At 43.0% G+C, this 25,058-nt stretch overlaps 1 protein-coding gene across 1 annotated transcript; it reads right to left on the minus strand.

The window, feature by feature from the left end:
• Nucleotides 1-1,738: 1,738 nt before the first annotated feature.
• DLEU7 (deleted in lymphocytic leukemia 7) lies at nt 1,739-20,647 on the minus strand. Its single transcript, XM_019447366.2, is given in 4 exon segments — nt 1,739-2,018; nt 18,200-18,332; nt 18,334-18,873; nt 20,580-20,647. Coding segments are annotated over 4 exon segments (1,008 nt in total). The 3' UTR covers nt 1,739-1,751.
• Between the last annotated feature and the right edge of the window lie 4,411 nt (nt 20,648-25,058).

Consider the following 25,058-nt stretch of genomic DNA (forward strand, 5'->3'; position numbering starts at 1 on the left):
ATATACAAATCTGTCCAAGCACAACATGTGTTTTATGTGAGTTCAGAGGAAGAAGAGACCATGCCCTACCAGGATGATCCAGGAGAGTTCAAGGAGGAGTTGATGGGTAAATCAGGGCTTGAAGGATGAAATAGGGTTTTTATTGCTCTATGCGAAACATTGCAAAATGAAGAAAAAACACAAGAACTGATACAAAGAAGCAAAGATATTCAATATTTCTTGGGGATGAGAGTTTAAAAAGCCTTAATATTTATTGAGATAGCTATTGATTACAATGCGCAAAGTGGCCTATAATGATGGGTCTTTAGAGAAAGAGTCCTGGGGTAATTTCACTGAGGAAGGAAAGACTTGACTATATAATATGGTGATAGTCCCAGAATACAATGTTTCTTAGGAATTGGAGAACCAAGGGCTAATGATTGTTTCCAAGAAATACATGCTCTTCTTTTCTGGCCCACCTCACCCTTATACACACACACACACACACACACACACGCACACACACACACACTCACGCACAAACACACACCTTTCATCTTCCATTTAGAATTCAGTCTCATTAATGTAATTCTCTTCTATGGAATAGTCAGTTACATCCAAAGAGAATCTATATATATACCTTTCATCATTATATCCTGGAATAAATTTTGGAACCAACTAGGATTAGAACATGTGGGATTAAAAAGGCTTTGATTACTACTAATACTTTATTTTTTACTAGCAGATCAACTCTCACCATACAGACCTAGTTTTTCATTCCTTCAGAAAACAAGGTGCACTGTTTACAATATACATTGTACTCTTTTTTTTTTCTAAATCCAATGCCATTTCTATTAAAATTTTAAGGGTAAGGCATCACTTTAATTTACTTTGGTTCTCAATACAGTCATTAAAAGATACAATCATTAAGCAATAGGAAATTTAGTTTTTCCTAGCATGTTCAGATCATTGTTGCAAAAAAAGTTAGCCTCTCTTTTCCCAGCTCTAAGTATTTAGGGAAACCTGCCAGTATATCCACTCCCTCCTTTTTTTCACAAGAATTTCCTACTTCAATTGGAATATTTAGAAACAGTAAGAAGAGCTACATGGTTCCACATGAGACTTTAATAATACTGTACTTTGTATTTACATATCATATATCCTTGGTACTTCATAGCTCATTATCATTATAAATTTACAAATCAGTACATGAAAGCACAAGGCTTAGAAGCAATTCTTTTCCTGTCCAACAGTAAGTTATTAATGCCAGGATTGGAACTCATAATTATTGACACATGTGGTCCTACAACATCTAAAGATCATTTTCATAACATGAAATGAAGTGCTCAGTAAGTAGAACATATCAATTATCAAATATCCTATTTATTCAAGATAATTTTAAGAACCATGAAGCTTTAACCACATAACCATATATAAATAACCATATTAAATAACCATATTAAACCTCATAGGCCTACATTAATATAAGTATAGATTAATGTATCATTTGATCAAAACTAATCCTTCTATGGATTAGTAAATATAAACATATATGATACAATCAGCTCTACCAAGTGGAATACATTTCAATCAAACAGTAAGCAAATATATCAACATACTTAAAAATGTGAACTACTGCTTTAAAAACCTGTCACCAACATGCTGTGATTCTGAAGGGTATAGATGCCACTGGTCAGACTGCTATATATGTCATCACCTCTCTCCTTCCTGGGAGTAAAAGCACCCACTGTCTGCTGATTCAATTAGGAATGTCAGGTACCCAGTCCTCTTAGCAGTACTGGCTGTGGTTCTAATTCTGGTGTCTTGAGCATCCATGTGTCTGGGAGATTCTGTAAGATCTGTCTCAAAGAAGCACAGGCTACCAGGTGGACATCTGAAGGAAGATTAGCAAGTGACTGAATCAGCTTCATGACTATTGTCTTCAAACACCGGTGGGCAGTACCCAGATCTCTGTCAAACTGTTGTCCTTGAATTTGTAGAGCCAAATGACTGCAGATGTGTCTAAACTCAACACTATCCTGAAATAAACAGCAAACACGTACAATTAGATAGGTTATGGGACATTTGTGATGTTTTGTGTACCTAGCTTCCATTCCCATCTCTTCTCATCACAGGACCTCATTGTTTCTCTCAGAGAACCTCTCCCCTCCATGTTCAGCCTACGTGGTTTGACTAAAGCTGACCCCAATTCTACAGCTCCAGGGACCAGACCAATCGGAGACCACCCCCCTTCGGCCACTTGGAGTGGTCAGGAATGGACAGGTCGAACACAGACCAATAAGCCACAGTTCCAGAATGTCTGTTAGATGGCGAGAGAGAAGCTCTCTTTAACTGGGGCTTTTAGAAAGCATCTTGTCACTCTAAGGGGAGAATCCAAATGAGAATGAAGACAGCACAGAAGAAAGTAGAACAAAGGGATTAAAAGCGATTGATTCTAATTACATTGTCTGAGCATATTGACCCAGCAATACTTGAACAATAAACCCCAGGATTTTGGGGGTATCTGAGTCAATAAATATGCCTTTTTACTTAAGCCATTTGGAGTTGAGTTTCTGTTATTTGTTCCTAGCAGAGTTTTGAAGAATACACAAATAGCCTTTGTTGCTATTATTCCATATTTGCTGTCTTCAAAATTCCAATACAGGATTTGTATTTGATACCATCATCTCAAGAAGTTTCCAATGCAAATTTAGAAAGAACAGTTCCCAGGTAGTTAAAAATAATGAAGTAACTAAACATATTTTTGATCCCCAAATGGTTCACATTCTAAAATCCATTATATAGACATGGTATGCTAAAATTATTCCAATAAATAATCAAAATTATTCCATCTCAGCGATAATGTTAAATAGATAACTTATTTTAAATACATGTAAATGACTCTCCACAGGCTTCCGGCTCTGGTAACATGGCACACTTAGTTTCCCCGAAACCTTTTGCTAACTGAATTCTAAATAAAATAGAACAAACATCCTTACTGATATTGCAAGAAAGCAATGGAAATTCCTAACAGCCAAAGATAAAGGAAGAGTAGATTATTTTAGCTGTGCATCAATACTCATCAAAAAAAGAAAGTCGGTCTCGAGCTGGGTTTGGGATAGAGGATAAAGTTGCCCTGAGGATGCATAACTTTTGACCTTTACTACACAGCCGCTTAAGTTTGGAGCTGCCCTCTACACTCCATACCATATATACGTTACGGAAACACTCACGCTAAGAAATTAACTTAAAAAATTGGAACTGGGCTGAAATATCCACAGACACGTTGGTAAAAGCAAACAAGAGCCTAATCCATGGGGACACATCCACAGCCCATGCCCCACAGTAGTATTCTCATAAAGCTTTGTCCAAGACAAACTCAGAATATGAAATTTAAAACATAGTCCACCATGATACAGCAGATACCAATGCAGGGCAGGATTAAACTCCGAGTATTTCAGCTAGAAACTATACAATCTGTTTAAAGTGATTAAAAATATAAAAAGGAATCAAAACTATTTTAAGTGAAAACGGGCTTGAAAAAGAACCAAACGCCATTTCTAGCATGACAACTATCATGACAAATTAGAAACTCAACAGACAATTTATACACCTGAATAAACCTCTGAAGTGAGGAATGGTAAACTGGATGGTTAATATGAGAAAATTACTCAGAATTCAAGATGAAAAGTCAGGCACGGGAAATATGAACGAGATGTTAAGCAACATGCATGACAGAATGATGAAACCCACCAGATGTACTTCCAGGAGAGACGAGAGAGGCTGGGGGAGAGATGGGGAAGCAATATTCAAAGAGAAAAATGGATAAGAATTATTTGAAATTGATCCAAAACATGAATCCAAGTTCATGAACAGAGATTCAGGAAGTAAAATAATCCGGGAACAGAATAAGTTAAATGAGATTAAAATCTAAACTTATTAAAGCAAAAGTACTTTAAAAATTTTTTTTTCAATGTTTTTTTTTTTTATTTTTGAGAGACACAGAGTGAGTAGGGAAGGGCAGAGAGAGAGGGAGACACAGAATTCAAAGCAGGCTCCAGGCTCTGAGCTGTCAGCACAGAGCCTGATGCGGGGCTCGAACCCAGGTACCATGAGATCATGACCTGAGCCGGAGTTGGACGCCCAACTGACTGAACCACCCAGGGGCCCCAAGGCAAAACTACTCTTAAAGGCAACCAGAGAGAAAATGGCTGATGGCTTCAGGAGATGACAAGTCAGACAGCCAACTACCGAGCTACAACCACTGAAGACAGAAAGGAATGAGATAATTTTTCAAATAATTGTCAACATAGAGTGGTTTTTTTTAGTCCAAATAAACTATTATTTAAACATCAGGGCAAAATAAATATACCTTCATTTAATAGCACAACAAGAGTTACCCCACTGTCATATTTTTCTAGAGCTCTAATTCAGAAAGAGGAAATTTAATTCAAAAGGAAAGAATGAGATATAAGAAGCAACAGTGAACAAAGGAACTTAAACATATGACGCGAATCTAAAGAACTGATGAGACAATTAGCTAACAATGAACTTGGGGCTTACAAAAGCAAGATGCTTCTAAGACGCTGAATAGGAGTAGCATGTAGGATGGACTGGCATTCTGAGGCTTTGTACATATTCAGAGAAAGGTGGCAAAATTGATAAACATCAGACTTGTTAAGTATGCGTGTGGGAAATGTCAGTGCTATCATTAAAGCACAGAAATAATACGTAAAGTTAAAACTCAGCAGACTTAAGAGGTATATTAAAACTTAATTGATCCTATCATTCGTCAGTAAAAATGAAGAAATATAAATCGAGGCAAAAAGAAAACATCAAATAAGCCACCTTTTGAAATATAGTGTTCACCAGATCGGATTTTTAAAAAAAATCTATTGGTATGTTCTTTATGAGAAACACATTTAAAACTAAAAACACCTAAAAACTTAAAACAAATGGATGCTAAAATATATACAAAGCAAACAGAAGCCAAAACAAAGCCAGAAAATTCATTATTGGGGATAAAATAAACAACAATTAATAAAAGAAATTATACCCCAAGATGTGATAACAGTTTTGTACCTGTGTGTGCCTAATATGATAATGTCAATTTATATTCAATCCACAAACATAAAAGCTGATTTTTACCCGGCTTCCTCAGGAACTAGTCAGTCAAACAACAAAACAATCAACCTTGAGAGAAAAGATGGAAACACTAATCACAAGATGGAAACGCTAATCACAAGCTTGGTCCAATAAAGATAAGCAGATACACTTATTCTCAAAGACATACAGAGAAATTATGAAAGCTGATTATGTTATAATAGGCCGAAAGCAAATTCTCAATGAATATCTAGAAGTCTATATCATACAAATCACAATGCAAATAAATGAGAAATCAGTAACATAATCTTCCCAGTACATATATGACTTAAAAGTCGACTTCTAAATGATTCATAGATCAGTGAAAGAATAACTGAAATTTTAAAATGCTTTATACTGAACAATTATGGAAACAGTAGATCACGAATTTGTGGGATCCAGCTGCATTGAGAAATACATACACTTACTGCTATAGATAAGTAAAGAATAGTCACTGGAAAGTCATGAGCTAAGAATTCAACTCAATAATTTAGGAAAAGGAAAAAAAAAAAACAGATAATCCCAAAGAAAATGAGAGAACTGAAAGCTGAAATTAGAGTTTGGAACTAGAGTTTTCTTCCTAATTCTGTACAGAAAGAGAAGGTATTCTTCTCCCTAACAAAAAATGCTGTCACTTGGGTTAGAAGGACTTGGGCTTCCGGCAAAGTGTTTATTACAGTTTCTTCTGGGAAACAAAACAAACATTCATCTATTCAATTCAGCAAACCATGCAAACCATGGCAGCAGGACCCAGGTGACTTAGGTGCTGGGATAAAGATAAACACAAGACACCGCAGTTCCCTTACTCAACTATTCACAGACTCCCACGCTTCTTGTTTTGAATTCCTCTTTAAAGCATTCTCGCGCCCCTGCCTTTGTGTGTTGCTTCTTTCTGCTCAGAAGGTATCAAGGGGCTACTTAGATAATCTGTCCCCTACTTTATGGAGCAACCTATATTCCTGGAGCATATTGCTTGGGAATGGGAAAGTAGAGGGGGAAAAAATGCCTCTGGACTACTTCCCCTAGATCCACATCAAGGGAAATTGTCCGCTTGCTTTATAGAAGTAATACAACTCTAAGTACAAAGTGGAAGGATCAAAGACAACATGCAAAGGGAAATTCAAAATTGAAGGAACCACCGAAATGTGTGCTGACGTGCGCCTATTAGCCAGTCTGCAAAGGCATTCATCACCCAAATAAGATTAAAATGCCTTTAAAAATATGTTTGTGGGCCTAAAATCTGAAGTCAATTTCACATTGACTGTAAAGAATCAAAGAAGGCATCGTTTGAGGAAAGTATACATATAATAAAATTCCACTGCTGGGCTGTACTGGTCCCTGAGGCCCTCGGTAAACTTCAAATCCCTGGCAAGCTCTGCAAAGTCTCTTTATTTTACTCTTTTAGTACAGTATTTCTTTTTAATCCTTTCTCAAATATATTCACAGTCAAAGAAAACAAATTAATAGGCATAGGCTTTCCATGGGACTCTTAAGCCAGGGGATGGAAAAATAGAACAGGTGGTTGCTTCTCTTCCTTTCTGAAGGACCTGAAGGCCAACTGTGGATCCAATAATCATGGCCTCCAACTAAACCTCTACTGATTCTGTTGCACAGGCGGGGGCCAAAAATTCAAAGCATAGAGGCAACGGAATATTGAATGGCTCATGGGCTTTCAGTAGAAAATCACATCATCAATATTCGTGATGATTTCCTGTATGGTGCTTTCCGTTCAATGACAGAGCACATCCTCCCGGCAGCCTTTATTTGACAAGTCCCAGATGCTTCCAGAGATGATGTAATATCCTACGTGGGGTTTTGAGCACATTGTCAGCATTAGCACTATGAGCAATCTAAAAGCAGGTTTTGTAGCTTCCAAAGCCTTGTGTAATTTCAGACTCTGGATATGAAATGTATTGATTGCTACAGTGGTCCAAACTGATAGCCAGCATCTACATTTTATACGGACTCAACTAATCTACTGGGGTAATGGCCTCAGCCTGTTTGGCTCAGTTAATTTAAGTTAATAATTACATTTATTTCAAACGTGTAAAATTTCCACTACATGATTGCCCTCACTGGGTAAAAAGCATTAAGACATGAGTGCCTACTTTCTAAGGAGCTTCTAACCTAATAGGAGGATTGAGACACATAGAGCATATATCCAAATGTCTAGGGAAATGGGATGGGGGCTATGGTAAAAACACGGAAACCCAATCCTACAGAAGACAAACATTTATAGACTCGTAATCCAAGCACTGCAGAGGGTTCATACGAAGCTCATTCCGATGTGTGAATCCTTTCTATGGCATACCTGGTGTCCCACTGCTTGCCACACTGGAGGCAACCCGTGGCTCTAGTCTTCAGAACATTTTTTCTTAATTCCTAGCCAAAATCTGCCCTATAGTAGACAGAAGAGTGGCCTCCCGAAGATGTCTATGTCCTAATCCTCAAAACCTGTGAGCATGTTACCCTGTGCGGCAAAAGGGACTTCATAGGTGTTAGTTAGGATGGGACAGCCCTCCAGGTATCTACAAAGACACCTGGAATGTGGGGTTGATTCCTTCATGAGCACTGGATTTGCCACCAGAGCCCTGGTTCTGCCCCTCTAATCGGCCATCTGCAGACAAGACATTTTATCTATGGAATAGTCAGTATTCTAATCTGTAAAATGAAAACAGCGACCACGTGGAGAGACCGTGAAGGTCAAATAAGCTTACGGTCCCACAAACTCTGCATTTATAAGGCACTCCATCGACCTAAGCTTGTGCATAGGGTACTCCGCTAGATGGTGATATCAGCAAGAAGGACAGAAGGGGAAGGAAGGACAGCAAAGCAAAGAAAAATATGTCCCATAGGAGTTGGGAATCTAATTGGTGAGATGAAACTATTTAAACTGTTCAGTAGAGATGTCACACAGGATAAGATTAAGGCTCAAAAAGAGTGGTCGAGCTCACCTCATATCCATTAGGATGACCACCGTCAGAAAAACCTGAACACAACAAGTGTTGGTGAGGATGTGGAGAAGCTGGCACCTGTGGGCACCGCTGGTGGGAAGGGAAAGTCACCGAGCCACTCTGGAAAGCAGTATGGAGGCTCCCCCCAAAAATGAAACAAGGAATTACCGTACGATTCAGCAATTCCACTTCTGGAACATACAAGTACAGCCAAAAGACGGAGTCAGGGTCTCAAAGAGATACCTGCACATCCACATCCACAGCGGCACCCTCCACCACAGCCAAGAGGGGGAAGCAGCCCAAGTGCCCGTTGACAAATCGATGGATAAACAAACTGTGGTATATACATAGGAGGAAATACTATTTAGCCTTTAAAAGGTGCTATGACGTGAATGAACCTGGAGGACATTATGCTAACTGAAATAAACCAGACACAAGACGATAAATACCGTACGATGCCACTTATGTGTGGTACTTAGAGTCAAAGTCACTGAAACAGAAAGAATGGTGGATGCCAGAGCCGGGGGGGAGGAGAAATGGGGATTTGGGTTTTTTTTGTTTTTTTTTTTTCATTTTTTAAAAACGTTTATTTTTTTTTTCATAGTAGAAGCCTTTATTTTTTTTTTAATTTTTTTAACGTTTATTTGTTTTTGAGACAGAGAGAGACAGAGCATGAACAGGGGAGGGTCAGAGAGAGAGGGAGACACAGAATCCGAAGCAGGCCCCAGGCTCTGAGCTGTCAGCACAGAGCCCGACGCGGGGCTCGAACTCACGGACCGTGAGATCATGACCTGAACCGAAGTCAGACGCTTAACCGACTGAGCCGCCCAGGCGCCCCATAAGCCTTTATTTTTTTAATGTATTTTTGGGAGAGAGAGGAGAGAGAGCGTGAACGGGGGAGGGGCAGAGAGAGAGAGGGAGACACAGAACCTGAAGCAGGCTCCAGGCTCTGAGCTGTCAGCACAGAGCAGACATGGAGCTCGAACCCACCAACTGTGGGATCGTGACCTGAGCTGAAGCCAGAGGCTTAACCCACTGAGCCACCCAGGTGCCCCTGGGGATTTGTTGTTTAACGTGTACAGAGTTTCGGATGTTCAAGATGAAAAAATTATGGAGATTAGTTGCACAACAATGTGAACGCTCTCTATACTGCTGAACCATACACTTAAAATAGTAAACTTTATGTTATGCCCTTTTTTTTTTTTTTACCACAATAATCTTCTTTTCTAAGTGGTCAAGACCATCAGAGTTCTGTCCTGCCAGCCCTTGCAGAAGAAATGAGGCATCAGAGAAAAGGTGGGAAGAGTGTACCGATATTACGAGACAGGTGATTCTAGGGAAAGCAGCATCGGCCTCCCAGGGAAAAGACGGCCCCCGCAATCAGAATGAATAACATGAGCTACGGCCTGAAGTCAAGGAGGGGTTGGGACTGGGAAGGGGCCAGTCTGAAAGATCTTTCTGCTCCGAACCAGGACAGAAATTAGTGTGTGAGCCTTGAGCGCCACAGTAAGGTCCCTGGACTCTTCCAAGCGTGGGGATAACAGGGCGAGCCAGAGTTTTAAGAACGCTGGTCTGGCCTAACCCACTAGATGCAGGATCCAAAGCCAGGCTCCTGACACACCCTGTCTCACTCAGTCCTTACAAGAGTCCGTGAATGACAGTGGTTTAGAGAGATCAGGCAATGTACCCGCCTCGCACAGCAAATGAGTGGCAGGGTTTGAGTTATCCTCTCTTCCCAAACTCAGATGTTCATCAAAGACCCACCCCCAGATCAGAAACCGGGCTGGTACAGCAGTGATTCGCAAAGCAGAGCTCACTCTCCAGGGCAGGCGGCAGAAGGGGGTGGGGGCCTGGATCCCCCCCACCATAGACGCCACAGAGGGGTGAGCAGGGATACCATGAAAGCACTCAGGAGAGGCACCGCACTAGCTTCGGGATGGAACAACAATGTCTGCAAGTGAATGTTTCTTCTTTGGCCACAGTCACTCTCTTTTTCTTAAGGCTGAGTGTTACGAACCTCAAACTGGCATTGGTCACATACAAATTGAAAATTGGTCCATTGGCCCATCCCTCCTCCCTGCAACATAATTGAGAGGGTTTGGCTGTCTGGAAGATGTTCAAGGTGTGGAACCTTCTACACCCCATGCAAAGCCAACCCGTAGCTAACCTCCTAGCTGGAGCTCACTCTTCTGCCACTTGGACCTCTCCTACCTGGGAGAAGGGGAGGTCTCTTACAAAAACTGCCCACTTGCCCTCTGCTGCATTCTGCATTGTATTTATTAGGAATGCGTACACCTGGAACCCTGGAGCAACCGTAAATGCACCTGCAAAATCCAAAAGGGAAGAAAAGCTAAGCCTTTTTTTAGCTTCTTACTGAAAATAAACACTCCCATCGAAACTGAAGGCTTGAAGGCAAAAAGAATCTGGCAGCGGCAGTTTCAAGGCTTGTTTTCTGAAACCAACACCAACGGATAGTAAAGTCAAAAACACAATATGACTTTATAGGCTCTACAATTCAGATAACTTTAAGCAATCCATGAGGGAGATTTTTGGCTTTTTCCCTACCTCATCACCTTCAAAATCACTTCTAGATCTACAAAAACTAAAAACCAGTTCATATAGGCTTAACCTCCGGCTTTAAAATAAGTCCATTCTTTTGGAAACAGCAACATTTTAAGCTATATTCTCTTATAAGGGCCTCCGCAACCTTGTTTCTTTTCACATTTTCCTTTCTTGCTCCCCATGAACCTAATGCCCTCAACAGAGAGGATTGAAGAAAGAGCTTTTTCCCAGCTTTCTGGGATGAAGCCTGACCTTAATGAACTTCAGCTTGGCCAGCAGGCCGCTCTCCACTAAAGGGACACAAACCCCCTCCCCCAGACCCATCACAACCTTCTGCACTGGATGTGTACGTAAAATGGGAACGCCATTTCTTTATTTAGAGGCGTGTTGTGAAAACCACGCTATCAGAAACAGTATACTACAAATTGCCCCTTGGCTCATCAGCATCTGGCTTTGAACTACAAGTTCACGGGGCCCAGAGCAGCCTCCAGTTGCCTGGACCCCAGGTCAATCTCAAATAGATACGCAACTGTGTTAATAAAACACTCAGTGAAGAACCAAAGAATCTGCCAGTCACCATAAAAAGTCTATCGTCCACAGGAAATTAAACATTTTTACGTGTGGGGTACCCAGTTTCAACACTCAAAAGTAACTAGGGTTCCTTATCATTTGCTTTGGGTATGGTACCTTTTTCATTAGAAAAGTCCAGTTAAAAGCACTTTGCGATGGATACAAGCACGTGATTCAGGTACGTTCACAAGGCAAACCCCAAAACTGTAAAATAAAGCACGGCAGCACTTCCAGCAAGATGTTATATATAAGTAGTTTTGTTTTAGGGCCTTCCTGCCCTATCTTTCCCCAAAGTTTCATTTTGGAAGCATAAATGCCCCGATTTTCTTATCATTCACATTATGAGCAATAACAAAGCTAGAGTTAAGCTACTTGAAGAGCAGTCACTGGGCCTTTTTGTCACAGAAAAACATGAGTCTATCCCCAGTGAAGGGCAATTCTGTGGCTATGCTACTAACCCTATAACCCTGAGCATTTATTTCTTCAATAGTATGTGAGTAATTTTTAGAGGCACAGTTCCCACATTTGCAGACATTGGCTTCACAACTCATGTTAATGAGGAAAAAAGCAGTCGTCATCAATGTCTTCCTCTGAGTGACCCAACATTCACACTTGCAGTTTGCAAAGAACATTAGCAGGGACTGTGAAGCCAAAGCCAATGGTTTTATAACCACCGCTCTCGGTATGTAGAATGAGAAAACCAGCAAAGACTACTGAACATGAAGGAATGACTGCTAGTGAAATTAGCTCATTGAAATGAGTGAACCCACAGGCAGGTTTTTTTTTAAGCTTTATTTATTTTGAGAGAGAGAGAGAGAGAGAGAGAGAGAGAGAGAGAGAGTCCCAAGCAGGCTTCACAGTGTCAGTGCAGAGCCCGATGTGGGTCTCGAATTCAGGAACAGTGAGATCATGACCTGAGCAGAAATCAAGAGTCTGACACTTAACCGACTGAGTCATGCAGGTGCCCCTCCACAGGCAAGTTTAATCTGTAACAGCAGGAATGTTCTCTTGCCTCCGAAAGTTGGCATCAGCCATAGTTTCCATGAAACTATGCTCCAGAGCAGAACTCTTGGAAACTGTAAATGGTTTTAATTCCTCAAAGGAAGACAGACAAACTCAATCAGAGTGACTTCATAATTGGCTTGGTTAATGGTGTCTATGTGAGTTGGTCATTTTCAGCAGCTCTTAAAATCCTAGACTGTGTGTTTCTATGTTCCCTTTGAGTGGTGAGTGCCTAAAGCATCCTTGATAGTTATTACCAGTTTGATAATGATTTCCTACATTTGTCTGGTGCTTTTTGTCACTATGTAAAGTGGCCATCACATAAAGAGACACGCAAATGACCCAATATAATGAACTAAATTGTGTCCCCCCACAAAAAAACTCATATGTTGAAACGTAACCTCTAGCGTGACTGTATTGGAAAAAGGACATTTAGGGAGGTAATAAAGGTTATATAAGCTCGTAAGGGTGAAGTCCTAATCTGATAGGATTGATGTCCTTGTAAGAAGAGGAAGAGACATCCAAGATCGATCTCTCTCTCTCTCTTTCTGCATGTACAGAGGAAGAGCCATTCATGACATAGCAGGCAGCCTACAAGCCAGGAAGAAAGCCCTTAACAAAACCCAAATTTGCTTGCACCTTGATCTTCAACTTTCCGGCCTTCAGGACAATGAGGAAATAAATGCCCGTGGTTTAAGCCACCCAGTCTATGGCATTTTGTTACAACAGCCCACGCTGACGAAGATACCCAGTCTACAAGGTGACTGTTGTAGTCCAAGCAGTGTGCAGTGCACGGCACATACGACCGTACCCCGTCAGCTGTACACACTCATGTACTTGATTTCAGCATGATATTCATAGCCCCTCTCTAACTGATTTGGTAGAAAAAGTCGGCTAAAACCATGTTTGGATCATGGGCCATGACTTCCCGGCTATGGGATCTTTAGCAAAATCCTAAATTCCTCTGAACCTCAGTTTCCTCTTGTAACAGATGTTTGTCAAGCTGATTAACTCTAGCCTCTCCAACAAATTTAACAAGACTCAGTACCGTGAAGCATTTTTTATCCACTACAAAGAATCTCACTTCATGTATGTTTGGCGTGTGTTTGATAATCTCTAAATATTCAAAAAGAATATTGTGTTGGTTTCTTTAAGAAAAGACTAAAATACTATTAAAAAAATATCCATTAGTATTGTGCTGAGAGTTTCTCTGCCTTCGAGCCTAAAAATTTAACTTCCTTAATTAATCCTCAGTGGTTTGATCAGGAAGTCATTCAGTGATAACGTCTCTATGCTAGTCATAAGAGACATGGGCTAAAGCTGACCTCTGGAGAGCGGAGGCTTCTTAAAAGTCTCCTTGGGTCATCCTGACTCTGCTTCTGTAAACTCAGAAAATTAAATAGAGTCCATGGGTCAGATCCATCAATATCAAGAATGCAACACAATAATAACAGTTGACAAGAACATGAGGCATCGACTTATTAATAATAATAATAATAACAGCTCAAAGGTATTGGGACTTTATATGGGCAGCCACTAGCTAAGACTTCATGTGCATTATCTTAATAACCCAGTAAGGTTAGATCCCTTTACCCCCACTTTACAAGCTAGGGGATTGAGGCACAAGAAGGATACTCTGTCCAAGGGCCTACAGCAGGCAGTGGCATAGTAGGTTTGAAATAGTCTGGAGGACCCGATCACCGAGCTATGCTGCACTGTGTCTGCTTTGGGTCCCTGCTGCCTATCATCTGGGCTGTGGGCTTCAGGCCAAGTGAGTCCTCCTCTCTGTGGCAAGTAACACTGTGAAAGAGACCTGATGTTGGAGACATTTCCACACACTTGCAAGTGACACACAAGTGTTATTTCCATTAGTACAAGTCCTCCTGAAATCATTCTGTGTAGAAAATCAATCTGCGTGTCCTTAATTTGAAAATATAGAAAACATGAAAGGAATTGGAGAAGACGCACATAAATGGAAATATATTCCGTATTTAGGGATTGAAGGAATTAGTACTGTTAAAATAGCCATACGAACCAAAGCAATCTACAGGCTCAGTGCAGTCCCTATCAAAATTCATGGCATACTTCGAAGAACTAGAGCAAATAATTCTAAAATTTGTGTGGAGTCATAAATATAAATATAAAACCCCAAATAGCCAAAGCACGATTAAAAAAGAACAAAGCTGTAAGGATCATGCTCCCTGATTTCAAGACATACTACAAAGCTATACCACAATACTGGTGCAAAAACAGACACACAGATCAATGGAACAGAACTGAGAGCTAGAAATAAATCCATACATATATGGGCAATTAATCTATGACAAAGGAGCCAATAACAATGAAGACAGGACAGTCTCTTCCATAAATGGTAATGAGGACCTTGGAGAGCCACAGGCAAAAGAATGAGACAGGGGGACAAAACATAGGCAGTAAGCTCCCTTGACATCAGTCTTAGGGACACATCTTTGTGGATCTGACTCCAACAGCAATAGAAACAAAAGCAAAAATAAACAAATGTGACTACAGCAAACTAATGAGATTCTCCTCCACAAAGGAAGCCATCACCAGAATAAACGAGCAACCTATTGAATAGGAGAAGATATTTGTAAACCAAACATCTGAGAAGGGGTTAATATCTAAATATATATAAAGAACTCATACAACTCAACAACGAAAAAGTAAACTACTGGCTAAAAAACGTGCAGAGCACGTGAATAGACATTTCTCCAAGAAAGCATACAGGTGGCCAGCAGGCACAGGAAAAGATGCTCAACATCATTAATTATTAGGGAAACGCACATCAAAACCACAGTACCTCCTAACACCTGTTACAATGGCTAGTATCAAAAAGACAAGAAATAGCAAGTGTTTGTGAGAGCGTGGGGAAAAGGGAACCTTTGTGCACTGTTAGTGGGAATGTAAATTGGTGCAGCCACTTTGGAAAACGGTATGAGGATCCCTCAAAAAATAAAGAACACAACTGCCACAGGAGTCAGCTCTTCCACTTCTGGGTATTTATCCAAAATAGATGAAAACACGAATGTGAAAAGATATACGCACCCCTGTGTTCACTGCAGCATTATTTTTAATAGCCACGATATGAAAACAACCTAAGTGTCCATTGATACATAAATGGATAAAGAGGTGGCTCCACACATACACACACACACACACACATAGCCATAAAAAATAATAAAATCTTGCCATTTGCGACAGCATGGATGGATTCAAGGGTACTATGCTAAGTGACATAAGTCAGAGAAAGACAAATATTGTATGATTTCACTCAGATGTGAAGTCTAAAAAACAAAACCAAAGGACAAACAAAATAAGGCAAAGACAAAAATCAGAGATACAGAGAACAGACTAGTGGTTCCCAGAGGGGAAGGGGGTGGAGGGGTGGGTGAAATGGGTGAAGGTGGTCAACCGTGTGGTGATGGGTTGTAACAAGACTTATGGTGGTGATCACTTTGTAGTATATACAGATGTCAAATGATAAAGCTGTGCACCTAAAACTTACGTCACAAAAAATATATAGAAAGACAATTCTCCCGACTTTTTCGAGTTAACACCAGTGATAATGAAGCCAACTCTGCATAACCAGCCCCCTGGAAAGACAAACTACTGTGTCCTTAAGTCTGAGTTCTTTATAATCATTACTCCACAACCAAATGGAGATACTACCTTCTCTCCAAATAGAAAACCAAGAAAAATCCCAAGATGTTAGTTAGCGAGGAGGCAAATCATCCAGAGAAACCTCTGCCTGTTTCTCTCCCTTCTGAAAGTACTCGCTACTCTCAGGAGCTCTAAGAACTCACCCTTGCAGGTGAGCAGCAGACTCCGGGAGTAAGAAAGTTGACAGCTCTGTTCCTAATGAACACTCTGGACACTTCTAGAAAGTGGAAGCAACACATGCAGATGTCTACTTGTTTTCTCGGAAGGTGAATAAAGGACTGGGACTCAAGGTGCAGGGAGGTAAGGGAAGCTTGAGCAAGTTTATGGACTGAGGAACCGGCAGAGTGCAGGCAGCAGAGACTATATGGATGGGAAGGGAATTGATAGAACGAGGTCCAGGGCAGATGAAGGATTTGCTCTAGCAGCTAAGAGGAAGGCTACTTTGGTTGGGGGTCAGGGGGACCAAACAGCATTTCTTTATTAGCGACGAGAAGGAGGATGAGTGGAGATGAGATTTTTCAGGTCGAGAGGAAGCTATTTGTGTCTGTTGGCCTCCATTTTCTCGGAAAAGGAGTGAGGGGGTTGAGGTTTGGATAAAGAAACCTTGAGGACGGTGGAACATGTTGAGGGCAAAAGTCAAGTCGAAAGCGTTAAGAGGGTCACCAAGTAGAAGTGACAGCTGGGTGAAGTTCTGGAGGTGGGATTTGTAGGCCAGAGCAGAGAGCTCAGTGCGTCTGAGCTGGGTCAGGCCCTCGGACCACGGTCTCTGACCTGACCCCCAAACTGCGACCTCCCCGGCTGTGATTTATCCAGGGTCAGGTCCTCGCCTCAGTCATTTCAACAGTTGCCTTTGCCTGCAAGACGATTCAACGTCCTCTGCGTGACACACAGGCCTTTCGCCACCTGACCCCACTTACGTCTCCAGCATCCTTTTATACCTTCTGCCATAGCGAGCTCATTTCAGTTCCCCCAAAGGCCCAGGCCCTTTCCTTGCTTCCGGGCCTTGGATCACACAGCTCCCCTGAAATGTTTTTTCCCTTTCATGTCTGCGAGGCAAGCATTCATTTTGTTTCTTAAAGATCACTTCCTCTGAGAAACCTTCCGAGATCACCTAAGGTGGAACTCATCACTCGGTCTCTCCTCTTGCCAACCTACCTGTGCCCCAGATAGGTTCCCGACATCACACAGCGCTTCCTATTTGGTCAGTTCTAAGATGCATCTCTTTTCACGAAGTTTCAAAAATCTCGGAAGTGGCGATACATCTTAGAAACGGCGCATCATAGTTTAATTGGCAGGGGTTTTTATTTCTTTGTGGTACCAAATACAAGGTGCATTTCACACGAGAGAGCATTAGTGAAATGCAACTGCTTTTTTAACTTTCTAACATGAGTGGAGCAGCACCTCCCCTTTTCCCCCCAAACCCTGGCTTGTAGAGCAAGAAAAGCAACTCTTGAGGACAGCTCTAGGCTTTCTTCAACATCCCTCCCTCATTTCCTTCTGCTAGCCGCCTGGGAGGCAGCAATGAAACAAAACTGGAAAGCCAGAAGATCTCAAGATCCGTGACCTTCAACCAATTAAGGTTAGTTAATGACAAAGCGGAGACTGGATCCCAAGCCCCCCCAGGTTTCCACAGCCCCACTCGGGCTGAGAGGCGGCCTCTACGTTCCCCCGCTCCACTGACTTAACAGTTTGGTACCGTAAGAGGAAACGTGCCCTACAGATATGAGCTGCGTGACTTAGCAGGAGTTTAGCATTAGTATTCACGCTTCAACACCCGAAACCCACCCCGCTCTCACCCCACTTTATGAGAATTTAGGTTGACTCTGTAAGGCCTCTGAACTCTGCGGGGAGTTGGATTTATGCAAAAATAATCGTGAGTCTTAAGTGTGAAGGAACTTTAAATAAATCTAGGTGATTTTGTCATGCAAAAGACAGAGGGGACCTCATACGTGTATGCAAGGCTCTGGAGAAAGGGCTATTAATTTAGAAGGGGGGCCAGGGGGAGCGGTCCTCCATCCACAGACGGCTGCACATGTGGAAAGGGCCTTCAGCTGGAGCAGGAAGCTGATTTATGTGAGAGACAGAAAGGAGTTCCAGAGGCAGGTTTTGGCAAGGCTTCCCTGCGTCTCGGCTCCGCAGTCAGGTGGGCTCCAGGTGGGCCCGAGTTCCTGGACTCAAGTCCCCGGGGGTGTCGCCTCCCGCGTTCTCTCTCGCCCCGGCGGAAGGTCTGTGGCCAGCGCGGCCTCGCAGTGGGCGGCCCCGCCCTGCCCGGGGATCCTGCGCCCCACGCGGGTTCGGGAGGCCAGACTCGCCTTCGGATGGTTGGGGAAGAACCTCTCTTGCAGAAGGGGGCCCAGCAGCGTCTGCTCCACGCTGACCAGCTCCGAGGTCGAGGCCACCACGCGGGCCAGCGCGCTGCGCATGCCCATCTGGGCCAGGGTGCAGCTCCGCGCCCCCCTCCGCGCCTCGCACCGCTTCCGCTTCTGGGGAGCTGACCCGCGCCCCAGAACCCCCCATTCCTGCCCTCCCCCCATCCTGCCGCCCCAGGACAGGCCCGGCGGCCGAGGGCCTGCCTATGCGACGCGCTGGGGCGGCGGACACGTGGTCTGGATCGCGCGGGCTCCCGGGGTCGCTCGGACCGTCCCCTCAGCCCCACTCCTGCTGCAGCAGCTGCAGAATCTGCAGAGCCACCATTTGGTGGCTGATGGAGGCCACTAAGGGCGCGGGGCTAAGCCGGCTTCTCTGTCGGCGGCTCGGCGCGCTCCGCGGGCAGGTGCAGCAGCGAGCGAGAGGGGCGGGGGCGTTTGGGGTCGCCAGGGTCACATTTCCTAACCCGCGGCCTCGCGGCCGCCTGGCCTCTCCCGGGTGGGGCCGGCCCCGCCCCCGCCCCCGGCCCGCAGTGGGTGACCCGGGCTGGCCGCTGAATTCGCTCCGTCCGAATGGGCGTGTGCAGACCCAAGGCTGCCCGAAGCGCTGCCTCTGTGCGCTCGAAAATCAGCCAAATGCTAAGCGCTGGGTTTTCATCGACTCCAGGACTTTGCTGGGGGAAAAAGCTTGCCGCTTTGAGCGGATGCATCTACCTGCAGGGATGGCCCGCCCCCATCTCCTTTGAAAGAGGCCTGTCAGTGACCATTCGTGCCGCGGGTGCTGGAGGTGGCCCGTGAAAGACCCGCCCCGATCAAAAGTGCGAAGAGCCAGAGAAAGCTCGCGAAAGGAAGACTGTGCCTGATCATGCCCCCCCCCCCACCCGCTTTCCCAACCCTGAGAATTTTCAGGAACTTCGTCAAGGCCTTGTGTTCCCCCAAACCAAACAAGGGGACTCGGGTATGGGAAGTCCTGCCCCTCTCTGCCTTGCCCCATGCCACGTGAGCTCAGAGGATCTGACCCCTAAAGTAGCATCAGGGCACAGCATGGGGGGCGGGGGGGACGCTCCTGAAGTGACTGGGGAAGCGCGGGTCTGGTAACTGCCCAGATGAGGGGCCTAAATGGCTTTGTGTGAAAGTCCCAGAGGACAGGGGCAGGGAGGTTTGAAGCTAAATCCTTTTACCAGCCATGAACCCCGAGACAGCTGTACAAATAGTTGCTGCTTTTAATTAAACTTAACTTCGCCGCGTCCTTGACTTAGGAGAGAAGACTGGGACATTTAAGCTTTGATAGATTGGAAACTATTGGTGTGTGGTTACATGTTAGGAGGGGGGAGAAAAGCAACACACGCTAGAGGAGAATGGTTGGAAGAGTGTTACAGAGCAGCATGGTCTCTGCTTTCTTCCTGCATGGGAAACTGTTTGCATAACTTAGCAGGTAAGGAGGGTACAAGCCCAGGGACAGACACATAGACCCTAGCCCGGCGGAAGGGGGGGTGATGGAAAATGGGATTTCATTCTTCCTTTAGAAGGGAGAGTCCACTCTTGGTGCCGTCCAGCAAGAGCTGGAGAGACCTTTGTGTGGGAAGGCTGCTCCAATGAGTCTGTTAGTCTAAAGGGGAGTCCTCAGAGCTATGGGGTGAGATTCAGGGTCCTTTAAGGTTTCTTCAACTCTGGGATAACATGACCCCATATAATCCTCCCAATTCTCCAGCGAAGGTTCCTTCTAGTTCTCAGTGTTTTCTTCGCCTATGAAAACAAATCTGAATGCCAAGGTAAAGAAAACCTTTCTTAAACAAAAACGAGCATGTTCACACTAATTATAACTAAGTAAAAATGCATGTCTGTGCATTGACAGAAAGGAAATTACTTTGGAAGGAAGTAAATAGCTTAACATTGATGAGATTCTCTTGATGAAGTTACTTAAGTTCATGACAAAAAATTAAAAAAAAAATCTTTGAGTTTGTGTGTGTTTTAGTCCTCAAACATTGAAATACATTAGGTTTAGCGGAGACTGACCAGGAATAGCAAAAACTAAGCCCTAATTTGCACAGAGCACGTCAGATCTCCAGGCGTGCTCCTCTTTCTAGATAGGCAGGAAATCCAGCTTCGTGGGCTCACTCTTCCGCTATCAAATGGCTGACTGCAAAACCTTCTTGACAGATGAAATTCCAGCCAACAGCAAAATTGAAATGGCTAGACACAGCCTGACCTGAGGCCCCACTGTTCTACAGAGCAGGCTGATTCTGAGACCCAGGAGACCAGCTGAACTTCAGGGACTATGAGAGAAGGGGCCACAGAACCGTGGGGTCCAGGGGCTGGTACATACTCTTTATACTGTCTGGGTTTCCTCGTATCTTTTAGAGAGCCCTGGATCGCCCGGCAACTCAAGGCCATCTCCGGCATCTGTCTTAGCCATGGACCACATTTTTCTTTGCTATGACCTTCTAATGGCTGATGTCCCAAAGCTGGAGATATGAGGCCCTAAGTGAGGAAAAGTATCCATAGGCTTATTGAGATGGGTCAGCGGCACAGCAGATCTACCTTTGGTTTAAACACCCCCAACGTTACACATGCTAGGCTACCAGACCAAGCAACTAATTACACACTCCCAGCTCACTATGGTGACAGTTTGAGGCCACTGTGTAACAGAAGGCACACTCAAATTGGATGAGGTACTGGACACCAGATATTGTTGCTTCACAGCATCTATTTCACTCTTTAATGGAAACAACACCCTCATCCCCCAGTAGCTATCCATCCTCCTCCATGCTCAGTCCATGTAGTCAAGTAGGATGAAGCTGTCCCACTGCACAAGTGGACAGGGGCATCTTAGGCTGGGGCCACGTACACATCACATTCTCATTGTGAATGATCAGGAGTGGGCACACAACCCAACTGGAGCAAGTATGACAATAATATTTAGGATGCCTTCAGCTGAATGTACTATATCAAATAAAATGATGGAACTAGAAGAAAGTGTGGACCAAAAGATGAAATAGCAAAAAAAGGTGAATTCCTCTTTTAACAAGAAACCAATATAAAGGCATTTAATCAATCAGAATAAGCTATTGTCTCGGATCACACACCTTAAGGTAGGATGGCTCCAGGGTTGGTTAATCTCTAGGGGTGTCGCATCTCCAGGCATGCTCCTCTTTCCAGATACCCTGGAAATCCAGTTTCGTGCAGCTAATCCTTCTTCTATCAAATGGCTGACTGCAATGATCCCTTGTGGATGTGGAACTAAGAAGACGTAAGCTCCGGAGCTTCTGCAGCCATCTTGTGAGTCTGAGGGATGAGCCTGTCCAGGAAGGAGCCAACACTCCAGAGAGAAGAGCAATGAGTCCATAGAGAGAAGCCAGTGGCCTTACAACACACGTGAGCCCTACATTTGGCAGCATAACAAGATGACCCCACCTCTGAGCTCTTCAGTTATATAGGCCACTAAAATCTCTTTTTGTTTGAGCCCCTTTATGTTGAGTTTATGGCCTCTTGCCACAGAAAGTCACAATGAAAGCAAATTGCTTGACATAGCTTATAGGGTGGATACGATGTTACAATGTTAACAGGAGTGATCCTGTAACCCAGTGCCCCTCAGGCAAAACACTGCTAAAAGGTCCTTCCAACCAGTTCCAGCAACACCTCTGTCATTCACCTCAACTTTCTATTATTTCGGCACTCGTGGGGAAAACTCTTGGAGCAAGTCCGGTATTCCGGACAATTGATAGGAGCATTATGAAATGAGCAGTGGAAACACTCATGACCCTGGGTGATGTGGGGTGAAAAGGAGAAGAGGATAGAAAACTCGGTGAAATGAGAAGCAATATTCTCTCTGTTAAGAAACGTGATAGAGTGTGGTTAGAGGAATACGTATTCCGGCGCCTCTGTTCATCCGAAGGTTCTTTTCCACATGAGCAAAAGATACGAACTTCTTTCTTCTTTTCTCTCTCTCTCTCTTCATCGTTTCTTCTATTGGCATACAGTCAATGCACAATGTTACACTTGTTTCTGATGTACGGCGAGTGTTAGACATCTCTACACGTTCCACGGCGCTCACCAAGAGTGCAGCAAGATACGAACTTGGATGTGGAATCTTGAAGAAGCCTGGCACAGTGAGGGGAAGGGAGGTGCAGCTACATGAAGCCTTCCTCAAAGGACTTGGTAGAGCCCAGATACATTTGAGCTCTCCTTATATACTTTGGCACTTTTCTCCAAAAGGGATCCAAGAGCATTCCAGAAATGGAGCTGGTAACCTTCAACACACCCTGGCAAAGTTCATAGGCGGGAGCAAAACAAAACATGTCCAAAGAGACCAAAGAGTTATTATTTTTGAATGAAAATTATGGTTGAGGAGAAACAGATGCTGAAGAGATATCCCAAGATAGGAAAATGTAGCGTAAAAGAGAAAACAATGGCACTAGAAAGGATGGAAACCTGAAGAAGAAAGAGCAAAAAAGATCAAATTCCCTTTTTAAACATACAATTGTAATGTTTGAATATGCCAGGTCATAAAAATGCACGTGCAACTCCAAGTTTGGCCTAAACATTTGATTTTCAGAAAAAAAAAAAAAAGAAAAATGCAGTCCTGCCACGAAACCTCTGAACTGCCAAAAACAATTGTTTACATAGGGCAAAGTGTTTTCAGGACATCATATACGCACTGGCTGCCCAGACCCTATTAAACTGGTGAAGCTAAGTGAAGTTTAGTAAAACTGAGTGGAGAAAAAAAAGGGAAGTGTAGTAAAGGGAGGGGGAGAAAGAAGAAGTTTAAAATGCTGGATCTCACCTGACGGTGCCGACATAATCTGATGTGCAAGTCACATCCTCACCAGAAAATGCAATTCTTTCTGGACATGTAAATCATTTTACTTGGTTCTGTCTTTCTGATAAATTTACCTCCAGGAGGAATTCTTGATGTTGGCAGAAAAAAAAAAAAAAATCAAAAGTGGATTTTAAAACGCACAGATAGGATTTTTCCTAATTCTTGTAGCTTTGGTGGATGATTTTATGTTGAAGAGTGACAGAGTTGTTTTGGATTTCATGCTGCCTACACACAATTTCAACAAGACAACCTGGCTGGGTTTCCCCTTCAATTTCTGATTACAGAATGTAACCCTTGAAGAATAACCTTTCCCTTGGAGGAAAAAAGTTAAAAGCTGCTTACTTCCCTGAACTATTTGCAGGTTCTTTAACGTTAGGGGCGGGGGGCTCGTGAGGATGTGACCACCCTCATCACTTCCCATGACCATCCTGTATTTCCAGTAGGTACTCTCTTAATACAATCTAAAGAAATATACTACTCCTTTCCTTATATTTATCCTCACTCCCCGCTGCATTTTTTTTTTCTCTAAGGAATTTTCTGTTCTTGTTCCCCAATTCCTCTTCTGTCAGGCTTTATGGTGGAGCAGGCGTTGGTGTTTTTATCTACGTTCTCATTTCCTCCTCTCTCCCTTCTATTTTTCCGGAGCTCTCTTTCCTAAGAGAAATAAAAGAAAGGGGGGACAGGGAGGAGGGATTTGGGGAGGTACCCAGTTCTGTACAGCGTTCGCTGCAAGATCACTATGCTTATGTTTCTGCGAAGTCAGAACTTCTTACTGGAAGCTTCAATCCGGTTTCCAACTCTTAAACCCTGCTTGAGGGGAGGGGGAACTCGAGCAGTTTTGAGAACTGGATTAGTGCCTTCCCACATTGGCAATCTGTGTTAGGAAAACAAGAGAGGCTGACAGATCTGCTTGTTTTATTTGTTTGGTCATTTCAAACCTTTGTTTCAAAATATTATTGAGAATAGTCAGAAGAGTTGAAATAAGGTAAAAGACATTTTAAAAATAAAGATTTGTTGAATATGACTGGAAGCAATCCATTTTCCCCCCCTTGGAGGAAAAAAATATAAACTATTTTAAAACTTCTGTTTACAGAAAAACATGACATTGCGTATTTTGGCATTACGAATGTCTATATTTTAATCCTCATCATCTGTTTCTTTGTTTTTGTTTTTTTTACTGTTCACTGTTAATTAGCAAGTGGGGTCTTACAGATGCTAATCTGACCATAAAACACAAATGGTCCATAGAAGTGATCAAATTTCAAGCATTTGTTGAAAAAACCCATATATAAATTTTATTTGGTCTGTACTTCCCATTTGAAAATTGAAACCACATCCAGTAGGATCTATAATGCTTCTGTTCCAATATCTAAGCTTACTCATAAGCTTAAATTGTAGTCTTTAATGGATCATTCATAGATAATGGTAGATAATTTGTTAAAGAAGCATTGAAGGAATTCTTAACATCTCCTTCATTTCAGCTAAGAATGAAATTTAATGCTTTCTGGGTAAATGTTAATTTTAATACATGATTCTATTTTACAAAGGCTTCGTTTTCTTTTTCTTAATTTTTTTTAACACTTATTTATTTTTGAGAGGTAGAGTGTGAGCGGGAGAGGGACAGAGAGGGAGGGAGACACAGAATCCAAAGTAGGCTCCAGGCTCCCAGCTGTCAACACAGAGCCCGACGCGGGGCTTGAACCCACGAACCGTGAGATCATGACCTGAGCTGAAGTTGGACGCTCAACCGACTGAGCCACCCAGGTGCCCCAACAAAGGCTTCGTTTTTAAAAAAAAATTTAAGTAAATATTATTCCAAAGTCAGCATAAAATATAAAATGCGTGTGACGGGATGCCTGGGTGGTTCAGTCGATAGAACGTGTAACTCTTGATCTCGAGGGCATAAGTTTAAGGCCCATGTTGGGCATAAAGCATACTTAAAATAAAATAAATGCATATGATGAGCAAAAATATATACCTTAAAAA

This window comes from Panthera pardus, unplaced genomic scaffold (assembly GCF_024362965.1).
Source record: "Panthera pardus isolate Hobbes unplaced genomic scaffold, ASM2436296v1 HiC_scaffold_1, whole genome shotgun sequence".
In the NCBI taxonomy this organism is placed as follows: domain Eukaryota; kingdom Metazoa; phylum Chordata; class Mammalia; order Carnivora; family Felidae; genus Panthera; species Panthera pardus.